This window comes from Sinohyriopsis cumingii, chromosome 12 (genome assembly GCF_028554795.1).
Source record: "Sinohyriopsis cumingii isolate HCF-2022 chromosome 12, ASM2855479v2, whole genome shotgun sequence".
In the NCBI taxonomy this organism is placed as follows: Eukaryota; Metazoa; Mollusca; class Bivalvia; order Unionida; family Unionidae; genus Sinohyriopsis; species Sinohyriopsis cumingii.
Window position 1 is genome coordinate 16,550,666 of NC_142972.1, and position 16,191 is coordinate 16,566,856.

General features: G+C 35.2%; 1 protein-coding gene across 2 annotated transcripts in view; it reads left to right on the forward strand.

Annotated features, from left to right (window-relative positions):
- Window positions 1–16,191, forward strand: part of LOC149786032 (E3 ubiquitin-protein ligase rnf213-alpha-like) — a 354,737-nt gene that overhangs the window by 97,518 nt on the left and 241,028 nt on the right. For both annotated transcript variants that reach the window (XM_089976319.1, XM_089976318.1), the window contains exons 22-25: window positions 928–1,558; window positions 2,814–2,997; window positions 13,295–13,431; window positions 15,661–15,735. In XM_089976319.1, the coding sequence (XP_089832445.1) occupies window positions 928–1,558; window positions 2,814–2,997; window positions 13,295–13,431; window positions 15,661–15,735 (1,027 nt within the window). The remainder of the gene's footprint in view (window positions 1–927; window positions 1,559–2,813; window positions 2,998–13,294; window positions 13,432–15,660; window positions 15,736–16,191) is intronic.

The window sequence follows — 16,191 nt, forward strand, 5'->3', positions numbered from 1 at the left end:
AATAAAACTATGGCCCAAGCTTATTTTCTGAGGAAAAGTAAATGAATTGCAAATTTGCCAAGACAAAGCACTGTAAGTATGTTTAGCACATCATAGCTTTACCCAGCGCTGATTTCCATGAAAAGACCACGCTTGGCAAATGAAGCATTGATAACTGTACTGTTGTAAAGATATATCAGATACTGATTTCAGAGGAGAAACAAAACTAAGAACCAGTTTTATTTTCTAAAGAAAAGAAAATATTTCCTGATTTTATATTATTGATTATTTTGTTTAACAATGTGTCAGTGTTACTGTAACAGACAACTGTAGTCATGGAAAAAGACATTGCCAAATGTGCCTCTGACAAGAACATTACCATTGCTTGAATTCTAAACAGTATTTCAATTCAGCCAATAAGAAATAAAGAATTTTTTTATTAGATCCACAGCTATTGAACACGGAACTTCTACAGGTATGGTAATGATATATTTGTTCCACAGTAATGCAGCAATCTACATAGTGTTTGAACAACAAGTTGCCAGTCAAAGCAAAGAACAAAATGCTACAAAGTGATGTGAAATTAAATGAGTTTATTAATATAAGCAATCACATATCATGGACTATCAAGGCTTGTAAGCATTTTTTATTTCTTTAATAAGACTAGTATTGGTAAACAATTTAGTTATAACACAATGTGCAATGGATATAATATTTCATAATAAGTGAATGTGACACATTTAGGTAGCTACAGTGCCTTCATTCTTCATCAGATTGACCTGGAAGAAAGCTTTTGTTTAGTTCTTCTGTAAAATGCACACCCTCCCTTAAAAATAAGAAAGTTATGTAAACACGGTGGCCATTGTTCAAAGCTGGTTGTGGTAGGTATGTGTTGGTTTTTTTCCATACATATGGTACTATATTTCTAACATTTTTCTACTTGTGCAGGTATTTGACAGTGTGATGAGACTTGCTAATGTCTTCATCAAGCTACATTCAGCAGGATGTGTCCTTTTCAAACATTGGCAGGCCAAGTTTCTATGTGATCCCAGTCGCCCTGTTTGTGCCTTTATAGAATTTGGTCAGGGAGCCAAACCTTTAAAGGGTAAGAGGAACCAGGAAGATGATGTCACAATAGTCATACCAAAAATGGCAAAATTCATGGAGAATTGCCTGGAAAAGTGGATTGAACACATCAATCAGAAAAGATTGGATTATTTGGAGTTGAACTATTTCACAACTGATCAGTTGGTTATTTTACAACAAGAACTGGTGAAAGTTGGTCCAGACCAAAGTCCAGATATCAAGATCTACCCCCTTTTATCAGCTGTGAAGGAGAATTGTACATATGAAGATCTGGTAGATGCTATGAGGAAGGCTTCAAAAGATGTGGCGGTCGTTCAGATGGAGGTGGATGAGGAAAATGAGATGGAAGGTAATGAGGGTGAGGTTGCATCAGATGAAAAAAAGGAGGAGAAGGAGGTGCAAAACTTTATCAAGGAAATGATTGATGCAGGATTTTCAGAGAAGCTTGCAAGAGCAGCTCTTAAGGCTGTGAAACCTGATCAGGTTACAGATGGTAAGTCTTGTCAGTCTGTTGTAACTAAACACAAGTCACAGAGCAAGAATATTCAGTATCTGTTAAGAGAGTTATCTAATGTGAAATCAACAGTGGGATTCAATGAAAATAGACCCAAAGGATCCAGATATCCTCCATAAGATGTGATTCAGTAAGCAATTAATATTGTTTCAATATGGAGGATATTTGGATTATGTACCAGTAAATGTTTAACATCATAAGGAAAGAACGAAGTGGAAGGCAAGACTTTGAGGTAGCTTTAATTTTCTTTTGCAGCAGTATTGTAGTGACCAGTTTTGTTAAAGTTCTTGTTGAAGTTTTGGCCTTGCAATGTCTTTTCTGTTAAATGGTATGAAAATTGTGCAGTGCGAATAAATAGTCCTCCCATTTTATGCATGTAGCCACAGGCACAGGATTGGGCAAATAGAAATGCTGCTTTTTATTTTTATTAGTTTTTACCCAAGCCTTTCTATTCAAAACTCAATATTTATAGCCATACTATCATAGGCATATTGTGATTATTCATGTCAGATCTACATGTTTGTTGTATCTGTCGATGCCATCATAATTTTGTATGTCATATTTCCTTGTAACCTGAACTGAATATTCACCAACTGAATGAAAGTGATCATGCTTGGTGTGATGGTTTAGGATGATGAATAAATGAGAACTAAGGTTTTGAATTCAGGTTGTAGACATAGGGGTGGTGTGAAGGTGTGACCATGTTGTCATCAAAGGTCACGAAAGCTGGATGCTATCTAAACAACTTAAAAATGACCATATTTGGTATGATGTTTCAGGAAGATTAGTTGTGTAGAATGAAGATTTAAAATCCTGAATGCATTTGGGTAGGTGTGGGGAGCTAGGAGGTGGCAGCAAAAAAAAGCACATATATTTGTGACCAGTTCCATTAGTAGTTTTATGTTTTCCTATATGTTTACAAATAAATATGTCATTACCAGAGAATAATGTGTCATTTAATGCTGGGAATTAATTTTAAGTCCAAAACAGTCCATACAAGATAGCATGTTGTATTGACCAAGTGACCATCTTTTCAGACTTGATTTTCTGTTTTCCTCTAAGGTGTACATGTGAAAGAAGCTGATGGCTGACATGTGAGAAAAATCAGCAGTGTCTGTGGGTTATCATTGATAGGTGTACAGCATAAAACAACTTATTTCATAAATGCCTCAGAAGGTAATTGAAGGTAGGAACAGAGTATATGATTAAGTACAAAATTGTTCACATCTACCAGGTATCATATGGTGCAATGATCATCTGGATGAAGAGGATACCCATCAGGAAGAAGAGAATACAGATTTGTGGGATCGAGACCTTTCAGCCCAAGAGGCTATACCTTATGAGGGCTGGAAGAAATCAGACCAGACTGTCATGGCTATCACTGCAGGCATTTTAAACAGACTTGAGGGGGCAAAGGGGTATGGAATCCTTTTACTTTTTTGGTTGTGATTTCTTGACAGTGTGTGTTTTTACCATCATAAGGCGTGATCTTATATATCTGAAGCTTACCGGTAATCCATCTAATAAGAAACATTTTATGATTGAAATAAGAGAAGATCTAAAGAGAATATTTTTGGTAGTGAAATTTACATTCATTAGTGAAGAGAAGTTACTGAAATCTGAACTATTACCTTTAAGACCTATCTTTTTAGTTTTTCTGCTCATAGATTAATGTAATAGGATTTCATCCTCCCATCCAGCTTCCAATATCCACCATCTGCAGTCTTCAAAATAAGCACCAATCCAAAGTATGAGGCCAGTGTCTTTTTACTTAGGCTGGCAAAATTTCTAAGTTCAAAGGCTTGCTGGGACAGTAAATATTCAAAGAAATGCAAATAACAAATGTAGATGTAAACAAAAGTCAGTGTCCAAAATCTATTATCATCCTTTCATCATATCTGGACTGCCCGGAGATATCTAACCGGAATAATCCAGTTGAATATATTCAGCCCATCTCTTTTCACAACATTAATGCCTGAAGAGGGAGTCAATTACAGCACATCAGATGGGCAATTATTGTATTGATATTGTTTCATATTTTGAATAAATCAGCATCCTTGTGTAGTGATTGGAGCGAGGTGGAAAATAATGACTGGATTATTCAAGTTAATTATTTTCATACATTTTGGTGTGAAAAGAAGGCAGAGCTAGAAAAGTTATTTTAAACATGCAATGTAGCATATACATGTAAATTGTTCATCTTCCATTTTGAATTTTCAGTATTAATTGGATATTTGTAGTGCCAAAAACTTGTTAATATCGTCATTATTAGATGTACATTTTTTTAGGTCTGGAACATATAAGCCCTCAGGAAGTGGATGGAGGGCACTGAATTATTTGAGTTACTATCCAGATTTTATGTTTCATGACATCTTTTTCTTTCCAGTTTTGTATTTGTATTTTCAGCTAACCTGAAAAACTTGAAAGTGATAACCTTTGTTTCATTTTTTTCAACCATTAGCTCTGCTAGATAATTATTTCTTTTGTTGTACATTTTCTCAATGTATCTGCTTGTATCAATCTGGCATCATCCTTCTTGTCCCATTTGTTGTCCCTTGTGATATGTATATCAATATTTTCTGTAACCTCTGGTATATGATTTTCTTTAATTTTCGTAGTTTTTATTCATGGTCATAAATTGTTAAGAATATATTTTTTTATAAACTGTGTGCATAATTTGGCTCAGTTGAAAACATAAATGACGTAGGATCTATAAATAGTTGATTATGTATGTGTTGACATTTAGTAATAATAATTGTAATAATAAGACATAAAATGGCGCCTATGGCATAGTTTCTCAGTGACTGATGGGATATGGAAGTTTTTAGAAGAATTCTGTGGCTTCCCCATTGATTGCATGAGGTCATGTGAATTTAGTATGTTGTGACTTAGTATGTCATAAATCAATGGTGTATGTTGTCATATGGGGTCCATTTGGAAATACAGTCACAATTTACAGTGTATATAAGGAGAAAGTTAAGCATTCAGTTTCATTCTGATTTCTGGAGTCATTCATACTTTTTGTGTTCCTGATGTAAGACTGCAGATGTATTTTATGTTGTACTTAGATATTTTTTGAGAGGAAAAACATTTGTTTGGACCATTCAGTGGTGATAGAAAGTGCTCATTATTTGGACAATAATATTATTCCGGAAGTGTTATAAATTATTTGAAAGAATTCTGGACAATGCCATCTTGACAACATCATGGTTCTTGGAGGACCAGTTCATTTCTGGTATTGAAATTGTATGGGACTTTTCATTTGTTTAGGACTTTCAAAGACTTTTGTTAGGACAAATATGAATTCACTTCATCCTCTCACATTTTTCGTTTATCACTTTAATAATTAAATTGTTTGTTGAATTTTACAAAAGTTGTTGGTTTTGCTTCTTTTCTGTTACTTAAGTTTGTGACCATAGAGTGATTTGATTCCTACTGTTACAAACAGATGTCTGTGGGTATAAGCTATACCAAATTCCTCCATTTTGAAAGTGAGCAGGCATTCATGCATATGGGAGTTGGCAGACTGGCATCTCGCATTATGCCACCTGCAAAAGTCTTTTTTTTTTAAAATTTAATACTGAAAGCTAGTCATTTGTAACATCTGGTGATCATCCAGCTCTGATAGAGACATGTAGATCAAGTCTTTACACACTGCATCTGCAGTCTAAATACTCCAACATACTTGGAAGCTTGTGAACAGTATATGCATGCCTTCATATATGAGATGTGAGACTGGCCTGTAACTCTCAGGGAGTTCTCACTTTACTTGGTCAGTAACTAGGCAGAGGTTGGGATCAAGCTCATTGTACAGGCAGCTGTTACTTTATTCTGAGGCTTCACTCTTGTCATGGTTGAGCTGCCCCTGTGCTGCCTTGTTATAGCAAGTCCATAGACAAGGTTTGCTGCATACAGTTTTTTTTGTTGCAGTGACTGACCTCAGTGCTAGCACAGTTGTAGAGACTACCTAATACCTTGGTTACATCATGGGGTAATATCTTGTGTGGCACATGCTCTCCAGTGACATTAAATAATTTTTTCTCTTCTGTGTATACAAGAATATCATAGCAGGGACGAAGTCATGTCTTAAGGGAAAGAGCATTGGACCTTTGTAACCACTACCAAGTAACAGCGTGCTAGACATATTGGACCCCCTTGGGGCTTCTTCAGGTAGGTGAACTTGGATAGCACAGACAAAAATGGCAACCTGACCATCACAGCAGTCAGGCTGTCTGTTTGCCCACCTGATTGGAAAGGTAGTTGACTACACCACTGGAGCACACCAGACTGATGGGATTGATGTGTGAGCATGGTACAACTCGTAGATAAAATCCTCAGGCTCTTTACCATTGAAACAAACAACTTTTGTCACATTTTGCTGCAAATAGGTTTGCTCTTGCCAGAGTGCTTCCATAATGTCATTGGCAGAGTCTACTAGAATAATTGCATCACTGGTGTTCCTGGAGCAAGGACATTTGTTGTTTATCTGGTTGCTGGTATTTGGTGGTGGAGTCTCCAGCAAAGCAGGCTTGGTTGCATAAAGCTTCTCGAAATGTCAATAGAAATACCAGGCCACTTATGCTACCAAATCTGAGCATCCGACTAGCAGTTTCCTGGGTTTGCAACCAGCAGGGAAAGATTGGTTGTGTTAGGCAAACATCCGTATGCCATCAAATATCAGGATTAACCTTTAGGCAGATCTTTTTAAGAGCATGCTTATATTGGCAGAGAAGTACACTGAGTAGGAAGCAATTCAGATGAATGTCTTAGCAATTCCGTTGAGACTGAATTGTGTACATGAAGGGTGAAGACAGAGGATTGATCTTGTGTCACCCTTGCTTAGTAGCTCCCTTTTTGGTCAGTTAGACAGCAGCCTTTTTCTTTTCTTCAAAGAATTATATTATAAAAACCCACAAAGTTCAGGTTGGGAAGAGTTATGGTTCCAACCAGTTTAGCTCGTTAATAACAACAGAATGATTGATAACAGTCTTTCCCTCACTTGAAACAAACCTCTGCAAAACCCTGCAAAAGCTCTTGGCTTCCCTTTGTGTAAGCTTCATCCCACTTTTTCAAAATATTTGGTCCATACACCTCTCCTTATCTCCTTTTTGATACAGAAGATTAATCACTATCTTGGTTGTGTATGTCTGCTCTCACTGGGAGCTGTCTCTAGTTGTGGCCAAGTTACAGGAACTAGAGCTGGCTGACTAGCCCTACTCACCAGTACATCCAGCCCATCTCTTACGGATATTATGCCTTTGTGAAACAAATCATTAAAATGTATGATAGTAGACATAATACTATCTTATGTCTATCACAATGACCTCAATTCTCTGAATGGGTGTAAACATAGACATGATACATAACATCACATTGACACTATCCAGACAATGGGTTCTTGTTTTGCTTGCAATTCATAAAACATTTTAAAAGTACTTTCTTGCCATATTCTTCACCCTCTTCATTATACTTTCCATCCAGCCTTTTTTAATACTACTTTTCAGCCTCTTCATACGACTTTGCAGCCACTTCATACCACTTTCCATCCAGCCTCTTAATACCACTTTTCAGTCTCCTCTTTCCACTTTCCACCCTCTTCATACCACTTTCCAAACAGCTTCTTTATACCACTTTTCAATCTCCTCTTTCCACTTTCCACCCTCTTCATACCACTTTCCATCCAGCCTCTTAATACCACTTTTCAATCTCCTCTTTCCACTTTCCACCCTCTTCATACCACTTTCCGTCCAGCCTCTTAATACCACTTTTCAATCTCCTCTTTCCACTTTCCACCGTCTTCATACCACTTTCCATCCAGCCTCTTAATACCACTTTTCAATCTCCTCTTTCCACTTTCCACCGTCTTCATACCACTTTCCATCCAGCCTCTTAATACCACTTTTCAATCTCCTCTTTCCACTTTCCACCCTCTTCATACCACTTTCCAAACAGCTTCTTTATACCACTTTACATAAAGCTTTTCATACCACTTTCCATACAGCCTCTTCATACCACTTTCCACCCTCTTCATACCACTTTCCATATAACCTTTTCATACTACTTTTCATATAGCCTCCTCACCACTTTCCAAAGAGCCTCTTCCTACCACATTTTAGCCTCATCATGCCACTTTCCAACCTCTTCATACCACTTTCAACATATGGGGTACTGCAGCTGGTACATATGTTGCTATTAATAATTGTTCATTTTCAATGCTTTTAAAGTTTCATCCATTTGTTCATCCTTCCATCCCTCACTTTTCTTCCAGGGGCAAGACTCAGAAACTGTTAATGAGATCTTGAGAATCTTACAACACCTTTAACAAAATTTTAACTTGTGGTCCATATTATCTGTCTGATATTCAAATTTCTTCAGTTTGAATATACTTAATGCCTTAGTCCTTGTATCTAGTCATCATCAAGCTGCCATTCTTTTCAGGAGTAAAGCTGTGACACTAGGACTGTAGTTTTTACTTGCAAACTTCCTATAAATGAAATTGTCTTCACATTATTCTCTCTGTAAGGAGACATTTTGCTTGGACAGGAAATGTTGATGAATCTCATTTTGGTTTTATTGATGGTACCAGTGGCCGAGTGATCTGAGGAACTATACTCATACAGATCACTTACACATCTCACCTCTTCCTGTGTGAGTTTGAATCTCTGCTCAACCAATGTGGATATGTGAGAATGCTTGCCAGTTGCTTACTGTGGGTCAGTGGTTTCATATACCAAACTATACTGGTTGTCATGTATAGCCTTATTGTGCTAAAAATTACATTAAACCCAACCAAACAGACTATAGAACTGTTGTTTTTTTTTGTTCCTCACATTTGAGAGTACAGGACCTTAAGATATTCAGTGAAGTAGTATATCAATTTGGAGTGCCTTCCATAGTGTACCATGACAAGTAGTATAAAAATTGACAGTAGGGTACTATGATTAGTAGTGTATAAACTGAGAGTGCTACAGTGTTATATATATTGATATTTTTTTGTAACTCCTGGAATGATTTTAATTTTTGTAATTTTATTGCTTAATTTGTAGTGATTATCTATAGGTGGATTTCATAAAATTGCATAGGATCAATAAATAGATGCTTATGTATGTGTTGACAGTTACTAATAATATAATTATTAATGAATATGTTTTTGAGATTCTGCCTTTTTCGCATTGGACAGATTGGTCAGGTGGTGTATTAGAAGAATTAAGTTAATTCCTGTTGGATGAGTTAGGTCACATCAATAGTATTTTGAAATATTAAGTTTATAAGTAAGATCTGTAGTCATAATAAACTCTGTATATAAGGAGAGAACTGAGCGATCAGATTCGTACCTAGTTTTGGAGTCATTTTTGTTTCTTGTGTTCCAGTTGTGACATCAAATCTGCAGATTTTATGTTGTACTTAGATATTATTTGAGAGGAAAAGCATTTGTTTGGACTGTTTAGTGGAAATAGAAAGTGCTCATTGGAATATAGTATAATTGTGGAACTTATGAAAATTATTCCAAGGAGTTCTAGACAATGCCATTTTGACAAAATCATGATTCTTGGTGGACCAGTACATTTCCAATTCAGAAATTTTTATGGAACTTTTCATTTTTCTGGAGTGTATTAGAACTTTTTCAGAATTATTTTGGATTTACTTCATAATACTGTAAGTTCATCTTCAATTTTCATTTACAACTTTGAATATTAAATTATTTAAGTTTTGCAAAGCTTGTTGGTTTTACTTCTCTCTGTTTCTTAGTCTATGACCATGGAGTCATAATAAGTGTACCGTCATAAGTAAAAATAGAGAAATCTGTATCATAGGCTATGTCATCAGTTGTTGCTGTTGTTGTTGTTTTTGATGCCATTGCTCAGCACAAGATAGGCAACCAGGATAACTGGTGGAGGAAGAACATGGAAAAGCCCTGGTAAAAACCACTGACCCATGGGAAGTTACAGGCAGCTTTTTCAGATACCCACATTAGCTGAGCCCGAAACTCAAACTCATATAGACAGGGGTGAGATGGCTGTGATTGGTAAAGACAAATATTTTAGACCACTTGGCCACCTGAGGCATCCATCAATCATTATTTAGTAGTATACAAGCTGAGAGTGCTGCACCATGGGGTACTGTATTAGTGGTATACAAATTGAGAGCCTTGTACCCTTTTTACCTTGATAAGTAGTTTGTAAAGTTAGAGTACTGTACCATAGGGTACTGTCTTTAGTAGTATAAAAATTGAGAGTGGTGTACCATAGGGCACTTTCGGTAGGGGACTTTGCTTTAGCATAGGACCAGGGACTATGTAAGCTGTCACTTTTTCACTATCACTGCCCTAACTGCATGGTAACAAATCAAATAGTAAATATTTAAACAGAAATTTAAGGTTATTTTAAATTACAATATATAAGATAATTTTGTTTAGGTCATAAATGGGAAGTGTGATGCACTGGTAACTTTTTGCATTAGTGTTAAAGTCATCAACAGTTTGTTTGGGGTTTGGTTATTTTTTTCATATGCTAATATTTTCTAAATCCTTTAGTGCAATATGATCATATATATAACAGTAAGACAATTCATTCTGTGACATGCATTCTTGCCCTTTTGATTTTGGGGTTAAGATCATCGCCATAGAAAATTTGCATCAAAGCTTTTGTTAAATATTTTACTATGCTTTTATTCTTCATACTTGGGATGAATGAAGCTAAGACCATGTATTTTTTAACATGCCTACCGAAGCTTTTGACCATCAGGTCAAGGTCACAAATTGTAACAGAATACTTTGATAGCAGGCTTTACATGCATACCCTGTGTATTTGTTTTATTTCTTAAATAGTTTACAAACATAATGATAATGTGTAATCTGTGATATGATTATATGAATCAGTTTGATGATGACATAAAAATCATACAATCAGATCAGTTACTTGTTACAACTATAAAAGTTACAAGACTAAGATTTGTTTGTTCCAGCACACAGCACATCAGTGTCACAATATGCCTTGTATTGGCTGCTTACACTATTATATATATATATATATATATATATATATATATGATCTCAAATGGGTAATGATTTAATATTGAATTTATTCAGTGAGATGAATAATGGCCAGCTTTTGCAAACCTTGGCGAGCAAAGCTGGACATTATTCGAATTTAATAAATTCAGTATTAAATCATTACTCATTTAAGATTCTTTTTATCACAGTTCTTACTTTAATGGAAATATGAGAGAATGAAGATGAAATAATTTTGTTCATTTGACTCAAATGCTGCAGCTTTCATTTGTTGCATGTAAAGATATAGTCCCTAGACATGGCCTAAAAATGGGGGTAGTCCAAGGTCCAGGACCTGCAGTTTTCCCAGAGGGACCCAACAGATAAACTTGTCAGAACTCCATTGGACCTCCCACTTTTTTCAAAAAAAACAGAAATTAAAATTATTCAGCTGCAGTTTCATAATTGTTTCTTTAACAAAGTGTAAAATGTTAACAAATATATTATGTACGAGCAATGCATGTTACTCAAAGCCTATGAATATTTTTTTGTTGTGCTACTGTACATTATAGTCAGACTGGAACTTGTATAGAAAAGTGTGCAAGTCAGTGCTATTTTACTCCTAAATTTAAGTACCCTTCCATGCAGGCATCAAAGTTCCAAGTCTGACTTATTCACTGTATCAACCTTATTACTTATCTTACTACAGTAGAAATGTCATTTTGATTACTTAGCATTTAAATTGTTGGATATTGTAGTGGAACACTCCCTTGGCTAAACTACCCCGAGTCTCACTATCTCAGGTTCTTTAGGATAGGTCTTGTATTTGGAATGATACCCTGCTGAATCTGTCTGAAGACTGACCCTCCAGAGTGTGACAGATTCCTTCCGCAGTTGGATACCATCTTATTCCTGGCTTCTTGTCACCGACTGGGTCGCTGAGTTGTTGACTGGATGTCCTGTGGTCGCTGACTGTGTTATCCCCTGAGTCACTGGATTGTCATCTGGGTCACCAATTCACCGACTATGTAGCAGAGTGGCTGACTGTTTCACTGACTGTGTTGCTGAGTCACCAACTGTGTCACTGACTTAGTTGCAGAGTCACAGACTGTGTTGTTCACTTGGTCACAGAGTCACTGACTGTTGCTGTCTTACTTGCAGAGTTGCAGACTGGGTCACAGTCTGTGTCACAGAGTCACCGACTGTGTCAATGACTTTATTGTAGAGTCGCCAACTGTACCAGAGTTGCTAACTGTGTCTTCTTCTGGTCGCCAACTTGGTCGCAGAGTTGCCAACTATGTCACAAACTTGATCACAGTCACAGAGTCACCAACTGGGTCTTTCTCTGGTCGCTGACTTGGTCACACAGTTGGTTGCAGAGTCTCTATGTCACAGAGTCATGTCATTATCCAATAGAGACTGACAGAGAGAGATGACAATGCAAAATGATGAAAGAAGAGTTATCCTCAGGCAAAATGTGTATTGTTGCAAGACCTCTATGTTCCTTGGATGAGCCTTGTAGTGCTGGTTCTTTGGTCAATGAAAGACCTTATCCCTAGTATTTTCTGATTCCCTGGCCTGGCTCTCTCCTTTCTGACAAAATACAACCAAATGTGCTTGCTCTGCTGGGGTGGTTATACTGATTCACTTGCAAGGGGACTTCTTCAAACAATACCGCTTCTTAACACACCACCATAGCAGCCACAGTTGGCACCTATATATACCCCGGCAGAATCATGCGACCCAAAAAATAAGATGCTAATTGGCACTACAAAGCCCACCAAGCATTTAAAATTAGAACATAAACTTTAATGAAACAAAAATTACATTAACAAAACAAAATTATAGTCCATGGGTTTTATCATTACAATATTCATGTGAAGGGATGATTATGGAAGGCAATATCCCAGATTTATATCTATTTGTGAACAGATATTTACATTATTTGATTTGGAACAGACTACAGTAGATATAGACTAATTTTATTTCAAGTTGGAATTGCATGACATAATAAGAGCTATTTTGCCATGTAAACATGCTGTGGTTGGGTAACGCTCTCTCAGTTTGAAGACTGGGTTATACCCACATTCTTCTGTTAACAGAGGTGAGTTTATTTACTCCTGTAAGTCAACATTTAAACCACTCTTGTATATAAGGTGGATTCCATATTACAGGTATTCCACCTACCCCTCTCTCCATGCCCTCTATCAACTTACCAATTCCCTTAGTTTTATTTGTTGTTGTTGTCCTTGTTTGGGGCTAAACGCTATTTTTCAGCACATGATAATCTATTCATGATGTAATGAGTCCGTGTGGGTAAATAAGCCATATTCAGACAAATAGGACCTTTTTTCTCCAATTCCTTTGCCAATTGATTTCAAAATGTGGTAGCCAAAATTATAATAGTAATAGTGAAAACAAATAGTTCCAGAAGGTGGATAAGGAAAATGTTACCAAAATTGCAGCCAATCAATAAAGAGAATACTGCGCAGGAGTTTCATGGGCTTATTTAGACCATCAGAATCAAATAAAGTGATATTTTAACATGTTGTCATATCAAAAATATGAAACTCCATATGCTATATGTAAAGTGTACCGACTATGTGATAACTCATGGTATGAATTGTATTGTCACACAGGTATTGTAATACATATCAAATAGCAGCCAAGCTGATGTACAGCAGTTTGATAGATGTATATTTTAATATTTTTTTAAAATTGCACAGAGACATGGATGTAGATCCATTAATCAAAGACATGGAAATACTCTGGGAAGAATTTCTCACCTCTGTGTCCTCCAGTTTGACTGACTATCTCGGTGTTGAACATCTTGGACTCATTCTGAGAAGACTGGCAGAAAAAGGTATATGTACTATAAATAAACAGCCTACCTCATGATCTGATAGTATACCTCATAAATGAGTGTAATATTTCTCCCATGATAAAGCCAGCCTAATAGGTAGGATTATTATTAGACATAGATATGTTCAATAAATGTTTGCTAGAATTCTATAAATAGAGCAGAAAATACTGTACAGACCCTAAAGCAGGTCATTTAACCAAATCTGCATTTCACTGGCATTATATTGGTATTTTGTTTGTGTTCAGTTTGAATTTTGTTTGCATTCCATTCATGTTTGCGTTTCATTCCTCATCTCGTATTTTATTTATGGTCTTAGAAATGCATTCATATTTTGTGTTTATCACTTTCATCCATCATTTCCTTTTCTTTTCACTCTTTAAGAACAAAATGGATAATGAAATCAGATTCTTGTTTTCAACAGTGTTACTCATAAGGTAGAGAACTATCACTTTTGTGTCTTATCATATTAAATGTATGGTTTAATGAGAAGGCAAATGCATAAAATGCAAAAGGCAGAATTGAATTAATTATGATAAATTAAGATATAATACAACAAATTTACAAATATATATTTTGGAATGTTGTCATCAAATTTTATTGGTGCTATTTTGTTCCATTCAGATTGATACTGATAATATACAACACCAGGTGATGTCATCACATCAGTGACAATTGTTTGGAGCTCTATTCATTATAGATCAGAAGAACATATGGGATAGCATGTTGTCTGTCATCTGTTATATATTGTCTAATATCTGTGATCCAGGGTTTGCACAGTCTTAAAAAGTTTGATTGTTACCTTGAAAATTGCTGAATTCAAAGATGACTCAAAAATGTACTAGAAAAGTGCTTGAAAATCTAAGTAGTTTCTTTAAAAGAGCTTGGGTTTCAAAACATATGGTTCATTTAAAAACATTAAGTTAATAACCTAAATATCAAGAAGATCCATTAAAAACTTAGAAATGAAAGATCTTAACAGTTTTATTCATTGTTTGGTCACTAATGTATTCATTAAGATACCATAACATAACATTTGCAAAATATAACTCTGTACTGTAATGTAATGAAAGCATTGATTTTCTTTGGGAGCCTGAGATAAGAATTAATTTCCCTTTGTTAAGATTCATAAAATGTGTAACAGTACTAAGTGAAACCAACAATTTATGTAAAATCAACAACTTATTTCTTTCGCTACAATACTATATATGGGACTTCAAAAGACATCATTGTGAATTAAATGCCAAATAGTCCTAAATGACCTATCACATGTCCAAAAATATAGAATGTTCAGAATGAATTCCAGTAGTCCTGAATGTCCTAATCTAATTCAGTGATGCAGTCCAGAATGTCTTTGAATGAGTTCACAATAATCCCAAAGTAGAGTTTGTAAATCTAAAGGGTCAGTGAGCACTTTAACAATTCCAGTGGCAACACAGAGACTGATCTTAAGTAGGAATGAATTACATATCAAATCCCTATTTATACACATTTTCACTTGACCTATAACTTGATAAAATGTGAAGATTTCCATGAAAAAACCTAGCCTAACTGTAAACAAGACTGGCCTTGAACTCGGTATGTAAACATGTTGTTTTACAACTTGTAATCATGTACAGAAGTTTGCTTTGTAAACAAACATGTTTTTAAATATACATAACACCTCCCCACGTAAAGAAAAAGAAAGATTTATACAATGAAGCTTTCAACACATATTTGTCAGGTATGCATATGATACAATACTAATTAACATTATATAGGAAGATGTCTTATAAATGACAGCTTAATTAAGCTATATAATACTTCTATACATGTGAGAGTGCATCTGCAATCACATTATCCTTTACCCTGATGTAGGAGAAAAGTGCTGCATTTTAATGGCATCCATAGACTTTGGATATGGTCAGACTTAAAGAAGTTATCAAGATTTTACCTTACTTAATATTATAAATCGAACTTATGGGTTTTAAATTTTATCCATAAATGATGACAGACAGAATAAATAATGTAAAATTCCTACCAGAAAACAGTAAAGCTATAAGTGTGAATGTTTATGGTAAAACAAATTAGAGAATAGTGTACATGTATATTTTAATTTGTTGGAAAACAATTTTATTATATAGATTTTGCTCATCATATTTTTCTAAGAACCAAAACAATGCATAGAAAACCATTGAATGCAAATATTTCTGATATGAAATTTCAAACCATGCTTTTTTTCTAAATTTTTAGATCCCAGACAAATCAAACGACCTTTCCCACCAAGTTTTGTGCAAGGAACACCTAATCTAATTATTTGCCCCAAAGGTAAGCGGTTGATACTTGGTTGTGTTGTTTGTAATCATTCATACGGAAGATCAATATAAATCTCAGTTGAAGTAAATTCTTTTGTAATTTAACTGTTTAGTTTTTCCAAAATGAAAATATCCTCTATCTATTTATAGATTTAGCTGTTGCAGGTAGATTCATTTATTTACTATGAAGTCACTAATATTTATGGGTGACAGATTACATGGATTTTGTATTTGTTACAAATCACAAACTTAAAGACCAAATGAATATATAATAAGTTTCAAAACTTTTAGCCTCCTTTCCCTATGCTACAAATTTTAAGTACTGATGAATATGTCATTTTTATCAAATCCACAAAAATGATACCCATGAAAATCAAGGAATCAAGAGATTATGCTCTGGAGTTTTATGGCAATTTCTATTGTATTCAATTTGCAGATGATCTTTTATATTATTATTTATTATATGTGC